Raw genomic sequence first — 18,978 nt, forward strand, 5'->3', positions numbered from 1 at the left:
TTTTTAAACCAAAATTTTAAATCTATAGAAAAATCATCTTTATTTAACAGTTTATCCCATAATTATTTCAAGACAGGGAAAATTTTCTGTTAATATGTGCACTTAACAAATATCACTTTTGAAGTAAATATGGTAATAATGGCTGCCACAAACCTTCTTGTGGAATTCTTAGATCAAATTTCAACAACTCAGAGTCTCCAAGTAGCAAACCAAGAATAAAACTGTAAAGAAACCGGATACTTGACTAGCTTACGTTCAAACTCGGTCATGGGTCAATTGTTTCGCTGGCAATGTGAGCCAGCGAAAGGTTTACCGAAAACTACTGAGGCGAACAGTGGCAGTCAGAGGCCAGTAAATTCTCTTTGTCATCTGTAATCTCGTAATTGTCAAATTGCCTTGTACTCTGCATTATTTGTTCACAATAAAGCTCACCGACTGAACTTCTTAACTCATTTCAACCGAAAAATAATATGAAAAAGCCGTCACGATTTAAAAACAAAAAAGTTTCTCACAAAGCAGACATGAAAAAAAATTTCTCGAGAAAATTTTTTATTTCATCTGTCTGTTCATCCAGACTCGTAGGAAAAGAACAAAGACACTTTTAATTGACGAACAGCTATTTTTTGGATCCAAACTTTTAACACCCGAGATAATCTAGAATCTAAACTATCATTGAGACACCCATGAACAACTTCATCTACTTATGAGAGAAAGAAAATTAGAAAAAAAAAATGAAATTATTGAAAGTGTTCATTAGTTCGATTTACAAAGTAATCTGTCTCGGCGTTACCAAGTTGTTTTTGTTTGGGACTTAAAATACCACAGATCTAATGTCATGGCAATTGGCAAGCTTAAAAAAGCCACATAAATAAACAAATTTTTAATTAAAAATATTGGTCTTTCCCCTCTCGTAAAAAACATTATAGTAAAGTAAAAAAATCAGTCTGAGCGAATTTTATGTTTTGACCATCCTTTGAGCAGGAGGATCCTCTTTAAGCAATAGCATGGGTCCTCTTTGAGAAATAACTCAAAGAGGACCACATTTACCATTGCGTATTTACCTTCAGGGCTCCTAAGATCGCGGGGCCTCAAGTACTAAAATTTGAGTACAAGCCCCGCATTGTGAAGTCTTGTGGTACATTAGTCACGTCACTATAAAATCTGAGAATCACCGTATTTTTATGACTGCCATTGTACCGATTTATCCTTCAAATCAGCACACGAAAAATCTGAGGGCGCATGCGCAACTACCTCACACGTATCCAGACCAAAGACATTTTATCAGTCGTCCATTTGAACCCAGAAATGCTTCCTGAGCCGGTGTGTGCCAGATGGAACAAGTCTAAGTAGGCGCAAGTTACCAAAGGCGTATTATTAAGGGGTTGTTATAGGAAAACCTTTTTCTCGCTGAAGATAAAATTGTAGTCTAACATTCATTTTCTATCCGTCTCCACCATTCATGTCATTCGTAATAGGAGTTCAAGTGAAGGCATATCCCAGAACAGAACAGGTCATAGCATTCACGACGGGGTATTTAACCTACTAAATCTAGCGTAGCCGTGGCAGTTCGGACGTAGATCGTAACTAAAAAGTGGTTTCTGATTATTGCCCTCTTGCTGGAAGACGTCATTTAGCTATCGGAACTCAATCAAGGCAGCAATTCAGTGGAGATTTTAAAAGATTTGTTGGGCAACGTGCCATATAATTTACGACCAGAAATGGTCTTGCAGTAAGATTAAATCGGGTTAACTAAAGAGCTGCCTATTTCATGGATAAATGTGGATTATTCGGACGAGACAAACTAATTAGATTAAACAACTCTTTGGCTGATTGCCGATAATTGTATCTTACACTATTAAAGACGTTTGACCCATTTAAGGGATAAAAAGTCTTTTCCTACCAACTCAAATGAAGTTTAAATAGTGTACATCCAAACGTAAGCGACCTATTCATCGTATCTGTTCTGTCGCATGACGTCCCAATTCCGAGCACGCGGATGTATACATCATTGCGCACTAATTGATTCACGGGCAGCAACAAAAGTTAAAATCCTACATAAACCGGTGTGTGGTCTTTTGTCTTAAACCATGTGACTTTCTGCAAACATTTTAAAAGGCTCCGTTTTGTGCTTACCAGCAAATGGTACCCGATGTCACCCAAGTGAAGTGAATACAGGAAGGGCGGGGTTCACTCACACCCCCGCTTCGTCAGCCACCCATGAGCACAGACAAAAGAAGACTAGTCCATTTCCCGTGATCAGCGGTTAATTGTCGTCTACGGAGCCTCTTCGGAGATTCTACGAATGACTTCAATCCTCACTGGGTGGTTTTCAATTTTTTTTTTCTAACCGAGTCTACCTAAATCTGCTGTACGTTAAAAAACTGGTTTTGGAGGTTCTTTTATTATCTTTTAAATTATTAATCATTTAAAGGTTTTGATTTTGTTTCTTTACAAGAGTCTTGTTTCAGTTATTTCAATAAATGTTCCAGTACATGTGCTTTAAGAGTGTATACATTTGCTACTTGGAGTGCTCTAGTATAAAGAGTGCATCCATGCATGTCTGTAACTGTTCCGGTAAACTAGGTTCGCTTTGGAAGGATTTAGATGTCAGTGTAAACGAGTACTCTAGCAGTGCCTCCCACTTAAACACCAGGGCACGAATATTATAGTTTCTGTATAGCATTTTGCCACTTCACTGAAAGGAAACTGACATCTGATGAGCCGTGACGTCTTATGGTTGTGACAGGAAGTGCTGGTTTCCACCATAAATTCAATACTAAGAAAATTAAAATAAAAAATAAACTCTTTTAAAACACACTGATTGGCAAAAAGGACAGCTAACCTCTTTGTATAGGGTTTTAACATATACTATTCCAACAAAAATTATGGGATAACACATTAATGAGACACTTAGCCCATTACTATTTTGTCGAAGTCATGGGACAAGTGTCCATTTACTCTTAGTTCAAGCTCCACTTAAACTGTTCCCCTAAATCTTATAATGACTGGTGCGTCTTTAAACATCGACGCGTTATACTATACTTTAGCCTTTTGACTAAACTTGTCTCTCTTTCTATTGGCTGTCCCCACCTATTGAAAAATATCAACTTTATTTGACCCTCATGGCTTGTTAAGACACTCTTAACATTTGTTTTAGATAAATCTCGCTAAAGTCATTCAGCTTCTCACTTCTTTAAACAGTTTTTAAACAGATTTTTCTCACTTTTTCAACACTTTAAACTTTGTCACTTCTTTAAACAGTTTCAAAATCATTCAATGAGACGGATATGGACGTTTTCTCTTCAAATAGAAAACAGTTTAAAGATACTTACTGTCATTCAGGAATCTCTATGCAGCTAATGTAATAATTTCCTTACCTTGATTGCAATGTAACTTTACGATATAATTTTCCCTTTATCGTTCTTTTAACTGCAATTTGCTACTTTCTAATTGTTCTCAACTGATCTTTCACTACCATGTAGTGTTGTTTATACACTACTCTCCAAAAAAGTAGCTGGATACACCTTGGTTTCAGATTGCCGTCACTGCCATTCACTTCAATAGCGTGTGACTTCTCCCTTTGCTCGCTATGACACATTCCACCCTTCTGGGTAGGCTTTCCATCAAAGAACGATAGATTGCAGTGGGTATAGTCCTCCATTTCTCCTGTAGAATAGTGACCATCTGAGCTACAGATGTGGGACGTGTTGGTCTGGCCCTCACCTGGCATTTTAGTTCATCCCATAGGTGTTCCACACAGGGCAAATTGGGGTCTGAGCTATCCTATCCAACTTTTTATATTCGTATCTACGAACCATCCTCCAACAGTACCGCAGAGTGGCATTTGTCTTGTTGAAACAAACATGGATCTATACCAAAGAACTGAACATCATATTGCAGAGAGCATGGAATTGCTGGAAATGCTAAGGAAAGCATCAGCGTTCATGAGTTTCCGCCAGCACTCTGACAGCAGAGGTTTTCCAGGAAAAATCCATACGATCGGAACAGGACAGCGCGATATCCATCACTCCATAAGACCAATTTCCATTGCTCTGTGAGCTATAGAAATCAGTTTAAGCAAGGCGAGACAACCGTAAGAGGTTGAGGATGTTTGGCTTATGAGCCACAGCTGTCCCATGAAAACTAAGGCTGTGAATCTCCGCATGTAGTGTGTTGTACAGACCTCAACCCCGTTGATATCTTAAACTCTTGATTAATGTTTTGCAGGAATGGATACTGCTCTTCGTGGCCTAATCTTTTTAGTGGAGTTTCCCAGGATTCAGTTCTGAGCACATTGTTTTCTAAATTTATTAGAGATATTGATGAAGGTACATTAGGCTTAATGTCTAAGTTTGCAGATGATACGAAAGTTGGCAGGATGGTTAGTCAGTAATCAGGGTACGCTACAGCAACAAGATCTAGAAATATTGGGCAGATGGGTTGAGAAGTGACAATTGAAGTTCAACATTGACAAATGCAAAGTACTCCATATGGGCGGCAGTAATTCCAGTAACATATCAACTGTGTGGTGCTACACTGAGAGTAGCGGAAAACAAAAAGGATTTGGGGGTTTTTATGCATTCAGATATGAAATCCTCGAAGCAATGCATGGGGTTTTCTCAATGATATACAGAAACTTTGCTGACAGGAATAAGGAGGTGATTATCCCATCGTATCAGGCAATGGTTAGGATACATCTTGAGTACTGCATAGAGGCCTGGAAGACTCGTGATAATGCGATAATCTGCTCACGATTGGGTTTAAGAATGTGATTGTAAACTCAGCGAAATTTCTGCCTTCACTCATCTCAGATGTGAACCCCATTGAAAATCCGTTGCTGCCTCAGTGGTTTAAAATTGCAATGGTGCCCTTCTGCAACTAGTTAAATTCGTGTCACATCGAATTTAAGTTACAATTCTGTGCCTTTAGTAACCGACATAATGCTGAGTTGCAGTTACTAATCTTTTGGCTGGAAAGTGTTATAAAATGATTTTATCTTTTGATAATTAGCCTCTCATTTAAATGGGAAATTCTCTCTTTTTTATTTAACATTCATAGCAGGTTTGACATTTTGTTTTATGGTCAAGGAACCTTATATATTGCATAATATCAAGTAATAATTGACACGGTAATAAATAATGTGCACAGTAATTATAGCATACTCAATATTTTTTAATACAATTACACCAAAAACACACAAGATCTTCCTAAAACACACACACCATTTAAACCGCATATATATTTCCAAAAAATACGACATTCAGAACTGATTTGCGCAACAAATTTGAGGAATTGTGCTGCCCCTAATGGCAACTTCCAGAAACAAACTCATAATTCAAGTTTTAAGCAAAGATGATTTTTTTATGCTTAATGGTTCCATTTAAGGAAACTGTTCCTTCAAAAACCAATAGCAGTACACTGCGTATCATTATCTGCCCTTAGGTATCAAGTTGCATCATGTCCCACAGCCCTATATCCTTAGTGAAGCGGAAAAACTCATTCATCAGACTGACAAACAAAATGAAAATGGCATCGAAACCAAAACACGCTCATTCATTTGATTAAGCAAAATAGAGCAGAAAAACAAAACGCTAATGAATGCTTCGAAATAAACCCTGTTTTTACAGCATTTTCTTAGTAGTAGACGAATTGAGTGTATAAAATGATCACAATGATGGGCTACGCTAAAGAAATCAAGCACTAGAAAAAACGTGTTAAATAATTATTGAATTTGTTAAATGTTACTTTTAAGTGATAATAACCTCAAAAACATGATTTCATTTATAAATAAATTGAAAATTTTATAATTTAAAATTACTTTTATTAAAATATATTTTGAAAAAACTGTAAAACTATCTAAATATTAAGTACACCATTTTATTACTACTATAAATTTTCTATACGTAATTAAAAAAAATACCCAGGCTTTTTCGAATAATGGCAGTTATATCAAAATAACCGATGAGTTTCTAGATTTTGGGATATGGTGTAGTGCCACATGTTGCTCAGTCAGTTGGCAAAAGAGTACAAAGCATTGTTTCATGATGCAGTGCCACATTACTGCTCAGTTAGTTGGCAAAGAGTACAAAGCATTGTTTCATGATGCAGTGCCACATTACTGCTCAGTTAGTTGGCAAAATAGTTCAAAGCATTGTTTCATGATGCAGTGCCACATTACTGCTCAGTTAGTTGGCAAAATAGTACAAAGCATTGTTTCATGATGCAGTGCCACAATACTGCTCAGTCAGTTGGCACTAGAGAACAAAGCATTGTCTTATGATACATTGCTGTTCAGTCAGTTGGCAATAGAGTACAAAGCATTAAGTTTTATGATGCAGTGCCACATTGCTGCTCAGTAAGTTGGCAATAGAGTACAAAGCGGTAAGTTTATTTAATTATCTGAAATACCAGAAAATGGTATGAAGTGACCACTGAGAAATTCATGGATGGTTTAAAAAACAATTAACCAGTGGATGGTTGATTGCTGGAACAAACTTCCATCTGTTATTTTAGAAAGCGGATAGTTCAAATAAATACAAGGAAAAACTAAACAAACTATTGGAGGGAATGGAATGGTGAAATGGGATTTTTTTTTGGCTGATGCTGTCAATAGCGTTTGTTTCAAAGAGTAGTAAGATACAGAGTGGACACTCTCATAGACGATAATGTTAATTCCTTTTACATGTTAAAGCGCACTATGGCCATAGTTGCCGATTCGCCTAAGAAATCCCTAAACCACCACCAACAACAACAATTAAAACGCATAGAAAGTGGGCCACCATTGTATGAACATAGAAACAGGCTGGAACATTGCGAACAGCTCCTGGAGAATTTTCAGTTTTGTAATTGCAATGGACAATATATCGATTCACTGATTATTATTATGAGATATTCACAATTAATTATTATTCCAAGACAAGAAAGACGCTATGAAAGATGGAAGAATAGCGTAATATGAACTATATGTATATATATATATTTTTTATGCAAAGAATCTGGAATCAATGAAAAATTTGAAAGACAATTATCAGTGACTAAATTTTGACTGCTGTATTGCTGAGGTAGTTATTTTCTTTAACAAAAGTAATTTAGCATTCTTTAATTTAGATCCCTATTCATTTGAGTTTGCATTACAACAAAAAAACACAAACATTGCACTTTATAATTGAAATTCTTTTAATTTATGAACTTTCTCATTTCATATGAAAGTTATTTGAATTACATGCAATCTCTTGAAATTGCAATTGAAGTAATAATATCATCACATGAACTTACTACTATCTTACTATTCTGTGCGAAGAGTGAACTCCCCAACCCAACCATGTCATTAATACATCTATAAATTTAAATTATAGATTTCTTTTATTCGATAAACTATTACTTCGATTAATATCAATACACTATAATATTAATTAATGTAATCAGTTATGAATTAGTTATTAATTAGATATTCAGTAGTTTTTTTGTTTATTTTTAACATTTCATTAAATATTTCCCGGTTCTATCAATTATGATAAATAACCTTAAATGTTCTTTCGGAAATAGGTGGAATTGCACTCCAGATTTGTTACAAAAGAAACACTTCTTTCTGTGCATGATGTCAGTAGACATTTACACAAATAATTAAAATTATAATAATTATAATACAAAAAAAGCAATGTAAATCGAACTTGCTTTGCTCAATTAACACTAATGAAATCCAAATACAGTAACCACTTTATAGTATTGGGCATGCACGTTAGTACTCTGTGGTAATAGTAATAGTGGCATGTGATGCAAGAAAGCAAGCGTACGAGCTTATGTAGCATCAGCCAAAAAAAATCACACAACCATTTCCTCTAAACGTTTATCCAGTTCCTCCTTGAATTTATTTAAGCTATCAACTTCCACAACGACAGATGGAAGTTTGTTCCGGCAATTAACCACCCTCTGGCTGAAGGCAAATTTCCGCACATCTATTCTACATCTGTATTTTCTTAATTTGAATTTATGCCCCCCTTAGGTTCGTAATCTGAACAAGTGGAAGAATCCCATCAGAATTCAGCGTGCTCAACCCATTCAAGGCCTTATACACATCAGTCAGATCACCTCTCAGGTGCCTAGTCTCCAGCCACTGCAATTTGCAGAACTTAAGCCTCTCTTGGTAAGAAGATCCCTTCATTCCCCTCACCAATCTTGTTGCCCTTCTTTGTACACACTCAAGCAAATCTACATCCTTCCTAAAATGGGGCCTCCAGACCTGTACGCAGTACTCAAGGCGTGGCCTGACCATTGCCTTATACAAAGGGATAATCACCTCCTTTTCCCTGCTAGCAAAATTCCTGTATATCATTGACAAAACCCCATGACCTGCTCTTGCAGCCTGTCTGCATTGCTCAGAAAACTTCATATCTGACTGCACAATTACTCCCAGGGCTTTTTAATTTTCTACCACCCTAAGTGTAGTACCACACAGTTGGTACGTTCTTCTGGGGTTACTTCTACCCATATGCAGTACTTTGCATTTTTCAATGATGGCGCTGGGAGTAATTGAGCAAGTGATCACTCTTACTACTCTGTGGTTTGTTTTTTTGAGATTTCTATTACTTATTAAAAAATTAAAATCTATTGGATGTCCTTAAAATGGTTAACGAAATTATTATTTTTTTTTAGTTTATTGGTTAAAAACACTCCAATACAGCTATTCTGCCAGGAAAATTTGCGTTAGGGGGATAATTTTGAATATAGTTTAAAAAGCTACTTTATTACGTAAGCTAATATTTATAGTTTGTTATTTATATAACTACAATATAGCTTATTAAAAATGGTACTATTTACAGTTTCATTTAATATACAAATATACAGTAATAAAACGCAGGAGAGTTTATAGACAGCATGGGCCCTGGAGCAAACAGCCTTGTGATGATGATTTCCCATTTCATGGAAGAAATATTCCACCGTTCCTTGCAGCGTTTGGTTACACTAATTTAATCCCTAGGTTTCCTTATTTGTGCGTTTCTCAACTCATCTCTAAAGCGATGGATGTAACGGTTTTGGCCTTCTTCTAAGTATAAAACAGTTACAATTAGTATTAGTATTAGTAGTGGCAAAAGATTCAAGAAAGCAAGCTCATAAATCATCAACAAAAAAAAAAAAACCTTCCCACATCAACTGTTCATCCTCTCCGACAAGTTATCTAGTTCTTCCTAGATTTTATTCAAATAAACCACTTCTACAGCAACAGATAGAAGGAAGTTGGTTCCAACGATCAACCACCCGCTGGCTGAAGGTAAACATCCGCATATCAGTCCTGCAACCATCCTTCCTCAATTTGAATTTATGCCTCCTATGTGTGCGTAGTCTGATCAAGAGGAAAACTCCCTGCATTGAGCTTGCTCAAACCATTCAAAGCCTTAAACACATCAAGCAGATTACCTCGCAGATGTTCCGTGTCCAGGCGCTGCAAATTTCAGAACTGAAGGAAGAAGTAAGAGCACCCTTTTGTTCTCTTTATGCCCTTAATCTCGTTCCATTTCTTTGCACCGTTCCATCAGCTCCACACCCTTCCTAAAATGAGGCCTTCAGACCTGTATGCAGTACTCAAGATGTGGTGGTCTGACTATTGCCTTATTGCCTCCTGTAGTCACCCTTATAATCACATCCTTATACCTGCTAGCAAAGTCACTGAATATCATTGACACATGAGGTGTCCTGGCAGCCTCTCTGCATTGCTCAGAAAACTTCTTATCTGAATGCACAATTTTCTTCGGGACGTTTTCTTTTCCTTCCACTACTCTGAATGTAATACTACACAGTTGGTACGTTAATCTGGGATTACTGTTACCTATATGCAGTACCTTTAATTTGTCAATGTTAAACTTCAATTGTCATTTCTCAACCTATCTGCCAGATTCTTCCAGAGGATCCTGGCAAAGAAAAAAAGACCTCCTAATCTGGCTTAGCTTTCCTTTGTGACTTGATTACTGTGTAGATTAGTCTATATCTACAGTAGGCTGCTGTATCCACTTGTATCCTCTCAAAATCCACTATTATGAGCTATTATGAGACATTCTGATTTACTGGCCCACTCTATTTCTCTGTACAGTTGATCGTTGCACTCATCAGAGTCATTAGTCCTCTAACACACTTCTACTCTCATTTTCCCTTTCCCATTGTTTATGTCACACCAAACTGACTCAACATTGCACTGTCCACCCATGTCAACTGGATGCACTTCCTTAGATTTTGTGTGTTTCTTAACTAACAGCATAACCCTTCCTATCCTGTCTGTCCTTTCTGTACACATTGCACTCCCCAAATTCAAATTACGCATTCCTTATATCTGAGTGATACCACGTCTCTGATATCCCTACAATGTCTGCATATGATGATTTAATCAGTACTTCAAGTTCACCAAATTTATTTACTAAACTCCTAACATTGGCGTACATGAACCTGTTCCTACCCTAACACAGCCCATGTATTTACTGGTTCCACGATGACTTCCAGCAGTCCTTGAAATCCCCAGCACCTTGCTTTCCAGGTTGCTGCTCATTCCAATAGAAGCAGTGCAACAATCACTTTCACCCCCTAACTGCCTTAAAATTAAATTAAAATTAATAAAAATATAAAATGAAATATTTAAATTCTAACTGCTTGCAAAGTCCGAAAACATCGATGAGTATAAGGAAGGATAACTTTAACTACTTTATTAGTGCAGAAGTAATCAAAGTCAAATGAAAGTTAATGCGTAACGTTAACTTTTAAAGCAACTAAGGCTAAGAGGCGTATATTAATCACAATTGTTCACTCAATTATAAAAATAGTTATGCAATAAAGGATATTTAAAGGAATTGCTGCAATAAAGGATATTGATGCAGTTCAAATTTAGAATGATACTGAAAGAAGAAAAAGGCAGGCGATGCTCAGATACAGTATAGATTCCAAAATTAAATTATAATTTAATTATTAAGAACCGAGGATGCTTATGGTAATGTTAATAATTATTAATTAATTAACAGATAAATTATTGACTAGTAAGCTAATTTATTCGTTTCCAGTAGTAAGGTTTCTCTCCGAGTACTCTCGTATTCTGGAATACTCTCAGAAATTGTACAATTGTTAAAAGAGTGGTAAAATACACAATCTTCAGTACCAGATCCCAATGTGGTACTGAATTGATATCAATAATCCAGTTAATTATTTGCAAAAGTACAAACATAATTCTATTTGATGTTAAAATACTGCAACCTTAGTGGGCCATGCAAATTGACTGTGCCAAAGCTTTTAATGCAGTCGAACTGTGGGATTGAGACGGGGGAGGGGGAAGGAATCTGTCTAGAGGGGTGATAGGCTGCGTATCAGTCGTTAACCCTAAGGCATTAAAGTCAAGTTATGCGGTGATAAATGGCCGCGCTGCGTACCTCAGGCACCGGCAGTTTCTCCACATTATGACACGGAGCAGACGATCCAGCCCAACCCCCATCCCTTACTTTAACACCTGACCCGACCTCTTCGTCACCTTCCAATCTCACCGTCTGGGATCCGACGTGACCTTACGCCCGAGAGGCGGGAAGACGCAAAAGGCGAAATAGCTCACCTTGTAATCGGCACTACCGCTGCGGCTACTGGAGTTGGCGGTGGCGCCGTCGGAGGATGCTCGGTGGCAATCCTGGTTTCCTTAGTGGTCGAGTGCGGAGAGCCGTAATAGCTGCCTTATGACGATCGTCTGACGGAAATTAGCGTCCGTAAGAGGTGTCAGGACGTTATCTGTCCTGTCATGGAGACGCTCGATCTACAAAACTGTCGGGGGCCGATCTGCCAATCCAAAGAAAATAATTTCGATGCTTAGATTAAGTGGCCGAGTTTTAAGGGGTGTTTGTCCCGACATCCTCGGAGGAAGTAATCAACTGTCCGTTTCTTTTTCCTTAAGAGCCTCTTACCCAACCGGATTCCTTTTAAGTCATTTCTGGCTGCTGATACCCGAAGGACTTTTTAAGACAGAATTCGTAATTTTTTTACCAGAAAATTCAACGGTAGGTGGTCACCGAGCTTTGACCTCTCGCGTTAATGTTTATATTTCTCCAAAAGCACCGTGCGATTTCCTTTCAAATGTTCGCAACTTCTGTGACTGACATTTGTTAACCTTTTTATCTTATCCCGGCGTTAAATTTAATCCGCAGCCGTATCTAAGCTGGTTTTGTGAATGACCTTTTAGGAAACAGACCAGACATATGCCGTACACAAGCCTCCGGTATCTTCGGGATTATGTTAAGCCTAACAAACACGGGCAAGTGCCCCCAGTAACCGATTTTAAGCGCAAGGTTTTTTTGTCTCCTTTTTATAGTAAAGTTGGCACGTTGCGTTGTAATGTGTACAGATGTTTAATACTTTGTGAAAAAAAAAAAAGAATAAATTGTCTCTTTATATTCCAGGACGGCCATATAGGGTTGGAGAAGTTTACAGATAAAGAATACAAAAACATCACCGTATTTAACAGTCACGTGAGGGAGAGGACCGTGGTCAACTCAAACGCGTGTACTACTGTACCTTCGCGTATGACCACTTGGCTATTAGAATCAGCAATTTTAGTAATAGTAATGTAGATTACACGTGGCATATCTCTAGGTTGGTAGTATTCATTTAATATGGATTTCTCCTTACAAACCTGTGGTCCACGAATCGTTTAAAGTTATCCAGGAATCGCTCGGTAATCTGAAAAACTGCACAGTTTTTTTTTTAAGTCTAGATATTTACGTATCTGTTCTTTTTTTCAAAAGTATGTTTCGGCGTTTTAGATCATAAATACATTAAGATTTTAAATTGTTGTAAAATTTAACTTGGTATCTAAGAATTTCGGTGGGACCGACCTTCAGAAAATGGTTAGATAATTCACTCGACTATTATGGCCTAATGAGAAGCATTAAAAAGATAAAAATATTTGTTTATTGGAGAATTAGTTTATGTTTTCTTCTGCATCTCATAACAGAATGACCTGGCAGACCGATTCGCACTCAATCTCGGATTCAATGTAACTCGCTTAAGCTTTGAACATCAACAATAACTTTCATCACGAAGGAGGGACCAATCCCTCATTGTGTTCGTCTTGATTGTGGGAGATTTTAGCTGTCGATTAGCTTCACCTCATGCGCCATTCCCCCAAGGTCTTCCAGCAGACCTGTAATTAGTGGGGCCATTAATGGACCTTTCTAGCTGCCAGCAATGTGGTGGTGTCATTTAATTAGTTTAATTGTACGTCTGGCTAATCACAGCTTGGCAGCTTTCCGCAATTAGTTGGTCAGCCTCCTCCCCTGCTCCACATACATGCAACATCTTTAACTGCCAAAACTTTCTGAGTTCGTTGGCTCGAAAAGTGAATTGTTAGAATTCGTTTTTCCCTCTATCTCTAAGATATGTTCTTTTACAACTGCATTCTGCTGCTTCGTACAAATGCCTGGCCATTTTTTTAGGACCACGAAGGAATGGGCTGTGTGCTGGGAAACGCTGTAAAGCCTTGTGACCTAACTAGTGCCCAATCAGTTCTCCGGCAATGAGAAAAAGTGCCATGGTCTTTGAAGAAGTGTGATATACCACCAAGCCATGTCCAAAGTTGCTGGAAGAGGTGTAATGGAATTGAACATGGTTTGGTGGTATAACTTTGGTTCCTAATCCCACTGGAGGGCATTGTGAACGCTGACCATATCTGAACATTATTCAGGTACTGTATATTCGTCAATATATTACACGTTTTCCCCTTTCTGTTTCCTCTTTTGGCAAGCCAAGAAAGTTAAAAGAACTCTGCTGGTATTAAAATAAATTTCCTCCTCCTCTGAAATTTCAAATATATACCCCACCCCGCCTAAATCAAATTCCTCCATAGGGTTGCGCTTCTGACCATTGTGGAGGGAGGGAGAATCGATATTTTGTGTTAGTAAATTTCCTCTGTAATAGAATAACTCATCAGTTTGTACTGGTCAAGAATTAATGATTTAGATCCATTCTTTCTCTCTCAGTTGATTCAGTTCAATTATCTGCGTTTGCTGCATTTAAAATACGGTGCCGTGTCTTCTGTCTGATCTACGAATGTCCAGAAGTGTGTGCAGAATCCGTAAAACGTAGGCGAGTTCTAATTTTGTACTTAATCACGTATTACATGACACAGTTCCATCAAGTGCGTGAAAGTGTAGCCCTAGATCATGAGTCTGATTGCAAGACATTGCCAGGCATGCGATTCTGTTACAACCACGATTGGTATGTTGTTTACTTGTTCGCTTAATGGAACGTCGGACGCACACGATGCCTATTTGCAGTGTACCTGCACTGATGCATACTAATTGAGTTATCCACCCAATAGAAAGTTACGAGGTATTCTAATGAACGATACCTCTGCAGCAGTGACGATTTCTGTAATATCAATCAGGGTAATTAAATCTCGTTAATTTAACTCGTTTTCTACGAAATGCATTTCTCAAACAAAAGAAGACTCAGTTGCAATCGGTTTGGGAATCTAATGTGAATTTTAAAAAGGTATACATGAGAGACCATTTGCTGGGTACGTCTTTATTTGTGAGTTGTAGGGGGGAAAGAGGTGTGGGGGAAAGAGGTGTGGGGGGAAGCTGCAGCTTTGAACATGGGGCTGGATTCCCCGGAAGAATCCCAACTTTTATATTATATCTTACTATTTGTTGTTTCACTTAACGTAGTTTCGCTTTACGACATTCTTAACCGAGGAGTCTTCGTTGTATTGGAGAAAACACATTATAGAGTACAGTAATACTGAAACTATTTATAAATAATCATATTTCATAATAGTTACATTAACAGTATGTTGCTTATTTATGTTTAATTATAACATAAATTTAACGCTTTATATATTTTTTTACTATTAATCCGCCATTTTAGTTTTAATCAGTAGTCATTTAAATTCTTAAATAATTGTAGTCAATGAATCTTTACAATTATCATCAATCATTTACCTATCTTCCAGATCCTTTGATAACCTATGTGGTTTAGCCTTATTAATTGTCGAAAAATGATTGTTTTCCCAGCAGCCTGCATGATAAGGAAAATTAACTATTCCCTCGTGATAGTAGTTAATATAAATATAAATTACACGTGACAACAGTTATTTTTAACTACATCAAAAGACAACTTAATTGGCAATTTCTGAACATCATTCAGAAATAACTGATGGCTCGCGTCACCCAATAGATACATATTTTTGAGTTTATAAATTTAAATTATTATACATATATATAATTTACATATAAAAATAATTATTTTAATTTATTTTATCAATTGTCTTTGTATTTTGGAAATATTTTTTAAAGAAATATTGAAACAGTTAAAAAGTTTTATATAGTATTTTTCTATTTTCATATGGCTCAATGTCCTGCAAGCTCGTTGGATTCTCTTTTTGAGTTATCCAATCCTTGCAGTGGTAAATGAATCTTGTATTGGGCAGGTTCGTTCAGTGTATTGAACTACATACCAGATTCTATGAACTTGATCCCAAAATGGCTGACCTGTTTTTGCTTACCCTTCGATGATTAAACAAGACACCCAGAAAAGTAAGTCCTTTACAATTTTCACTTTACAGATCTGGCCGAGTGATCATGCACAAATGCAACGATACACGCGTTTGAATTGACCGTTTTCAAAGCCTTTTTTTACCTTTGAAAATTACCTTCCGAAAATGAGGTGCAATTTTTCTTCTAAGTAATTTCCCCCCTACTTTTTCCTATCTATAAACCTATTGCTTAGTACATAACTGTCTCACTAGGTGTCGCTAGAGACATCGCTAGGAGTAATCGCTATAAATTCTTCTCCTTAATTTATTCGTCCGAATAGAAATACGCGTATTAGTTTTAGGAATAAAATCAATATTTATTTATTTGAAGAAAAATGGTATTTTAGAGTGTATTGTTAGATTCTTGAATAAGTTAGAATATATGGAAGAAGGGAATTCATAAGCAATACTATTGTTTTGATGACGTCATCGATTCTTAGGAGAAGTCAATTTGGTGGGCATGTGTACACCGCTGTAAAATAAAATTTGCATGACAACAGAGACCCAGTGCTCTCATTTATACGCTTATTCGGTGTGTACATCCATGTTTTACTATTTATAAGCAGCTAAATATGTTATATTTAGAAAAAGTATTTGTGAAAGATGGTTTTATGAATAAGTTCTTGGGCTGGTTTGTGTTTGTTTTTGTTGCTTATGTTTTATTCATTGCCAACTTTAATTGTACCATAAAATTCGCTTTCCAGTATTACAATCTGCTCCGATTTTCAGATACAACCCCCCCCCCCACGAAAAAAGATGTCCCTTTGACTGTCGTTGCCTAACACCCTCACCACGAAGATATTTCATAATCGTCAAAGAAAGTATCGCACTTGGAATAAGTGACCTTGAGAGGTTTGACTTCTGTACAGCACTACAATCAAAATGCGACTGCTGATTGGCTGCAGCTCTTTAGTTGAGTGTGACGCAATCGCAGGGCGGTTTCCATTCGTTACCAGAGGCCCCGATCGAGCATAGTAAATTAGCATACAAGCCAGGTAGGTCCCGTAGCTCGAAGCGGAAAGAGAGAAAGTTCAAACCAACGTTTGCAGCCGTTTAGCTCCGCTCAAAGCAGATGGGCATGACACTTGCGACTCGCTTCCACGACTCTTGAGGCCACTTCGAGCAGTAATTGTTCGCAATTACCGGATCGCTCTTTCGCTACGGCCGCTTGACCGTCGGCCGACGGGTCATGACTATCGACTTGATGCCGCGCATGCAGCAGCAGCAGCAGATGCCGCCCGACCGCGACACCCGGACGGAGGGGTCGAGCTCCGCCGCGGCGAGTCCGCACTCAGCACGCGCCAACTCGCCAGCGTCTGCCAGCAGCACGCCTTCTTCTTTCCTAATCCGAGATATACTAAGTGACCCACGACCTCAGAGACCCGTGTTCAGCCCCGGCAGTGATGTCGTCTCTTCCCCTTCGACAGCCGCATCTCCGAACTGTCCTTACGAACTCGGGTCAGGTATCGAGCCACGGCATTTGTCGTTACACAGGCCGCAAGACGAAGACTTTAATTCGTTGCCTGGTGATGACGAAGAAGATGAAGACGAAGAAGTGACGGAAGATGAGAGCAGAGATACGAACGAAGGCTCCGAACACAACAGTAAGTAATTGAATTTTCCGTAGAATTAGGGGTAGCGTTAAGCGGGCGTAATGGGAATCGACCGGATTGAAATTCACGTCATTGAATCTCGGTGGAATCGATCGTAAGTTGAATCGATTGGTCTCTTCCGTAATAATGTTCCGAATTTAGGTCTAATATGATATTGGACTTTACGTAGTTCCATTATTATTATTTATTATTATTATTATGACCGCGTATCTGACTTTACGAGTCTCGTGTGGGTGTGTCCGACGATAACGATGTGTCTTAACCCCCATTACGTAGGCCTAATGTCGACTCATCGTTGCCGTGATCAAAGACTGTGGGAGAAATGAATTTCCAATTTTACTGATAAACCATCCACGAGAGTAGGCAATGTAATTTTGTTTAGCCTAATCCGTTTGTTGTTGGTGTAGAAAGAAGAGGGATCCATCAATATCTTTAATGGTCCTGCGTAATGTTATCTAAATCGATTCTATTGACAGCTTTGATGTTTGTGGAAATGATTCGCCTGCTTAGGTACATCACGGTCTAGTTTTTAATTGTATTAATTGATCTTTGTGTGTGGAGGGAGGGTTAGCTTGTCGGCTAAGTTTTTCTGGGTGAAAACAAGGTAAGCAGCAGCCATTATCAATTCACTGTAGGATGGAAGCCTCCTCAGCAATTCATGTTGAGGGAAATGGACCATAATCTGCCACGCTGGTCCAGTGCGGGTTGGCAGATCGACCCTATTTAGCAGTCAGGGCTTGAACCCAGGTCTACTCAAAGAGCTGCTACTGAACTCCTGACCACTCGGCTACGATGCCGGTTAAATGGTAAATTTCCCAGTGGGAAAATATGCCTTTAAAAATGTGGACCAACAAGCAATGGTATCTGCAAAACAAAGTGCAATAATCAGCACGCCACTCTTATGGTTGATTTATTCCTCCTGAATCTTAATTGCAAATAAAAAGTTTATTTTTGTGATACCGAATTCGGATTTAGTATGATTGGAAATGCAACGCACAGGAGGAGTAATTTCCCCTTTATAACCCTGTTTAGATGTTTTTTGATATATTCCATTTATAATCTATGTCTTCGTAAGCGTCAACTGGTCACGTACAGTTAGCTGAAGCCATCATATCTCTCCAAAAGTGTAAACAAAGAAAGAGCTTATACAACCAACTTTAAATCTCTTCGTGTCCTATTTGTGTTGCGTGCTTCAGTCTGTATTTACAAAGCACCAGGGGAAGATATCTGAACATATTGGGCGCGGATGTGACTTTTCCTTTCTGTGGAATCGTATTTAAACAATGAGCGACCGCTGGATTCGGGGTTGTTGTGGACACGGTGAGTTCCTCCGGTGAATGGACGTGCCCATGCAAAAAACAGATTATATTTAGTGTGAGAGTGTGTCACTCGGTCCCCTTCTTTAGATCGGAGTCAGTAGGTATTCTGCGTTATCACTCAACAAAAGGACGTAATAGGGTGAAAGGTCACAGGGTCATCAAACGAAAGTCAATTGGGCACACACTACAGTCCATTAACTTCCGTTTAAGGAACAATCCAGTCAGGGATTCAAATTCACATTAAAACATTGGACAGGATATATTCATCAGTCCAATCCGATATGTTCATCAATCCAGAGACATTTTAAATCTAAATGCAACGTCTATGTTTAATGGTATTGGATTTAAGACACTAATTACAAAATAAACAGTAATTGTCTAATAATTAAAATAAATTTCTATTTTTCAATAGAAATTATTCCATCAAATAAAAGACGAATTCTTATGGTCTATTTTCGTATCTGATTAATTTTAATCCTGAATATTACTAATGATATTT

The 18,978-nt window shown here is 37.9% G+C and overlaps 1 protein-coding gene across 1 annotated transcript in view; it reads left to right on the forward strand.

Moving 5' to 3' along the window:
- Positions 1 to 16,639: 16,639 nt before the first annotated feature.
- LOC150087921 (barH-like 2 homeobox protein) overlaps positions 16,640 to 18,978 on the forward strand; it is a 38,909-nt gene continuing 36,570 nt past the window's right edge. Inside the window, exon 1 of the mRNA XM_090370513.1 lies at positions 16,640 to 17,151. Coding sequence (XP_090226639.1) covers positions 16,737 to 17,151 — 415 coding nt within the window. The 5' untranslated portion in view covers positions 16,640 to 16,736. The remainder of the gene's footprint in view (positions 17,152 to 18,978) is intronic.

Source organism: Mastigoproctus giganteus, chromosome 3, assembly GCF_048544385.1.
Source record: "Mastigoproctus giganteus isolate SK-2022 chromosome 3, ASM4854438v1, whole genome shotgun sequence".
Lineage (NCBI taxonomy): Eukaryota > Metazoa > Arthropoda > Arachnida > Uropygi > Thelyphonidae > Mastigoproctus > Mastigoproctus giganteus.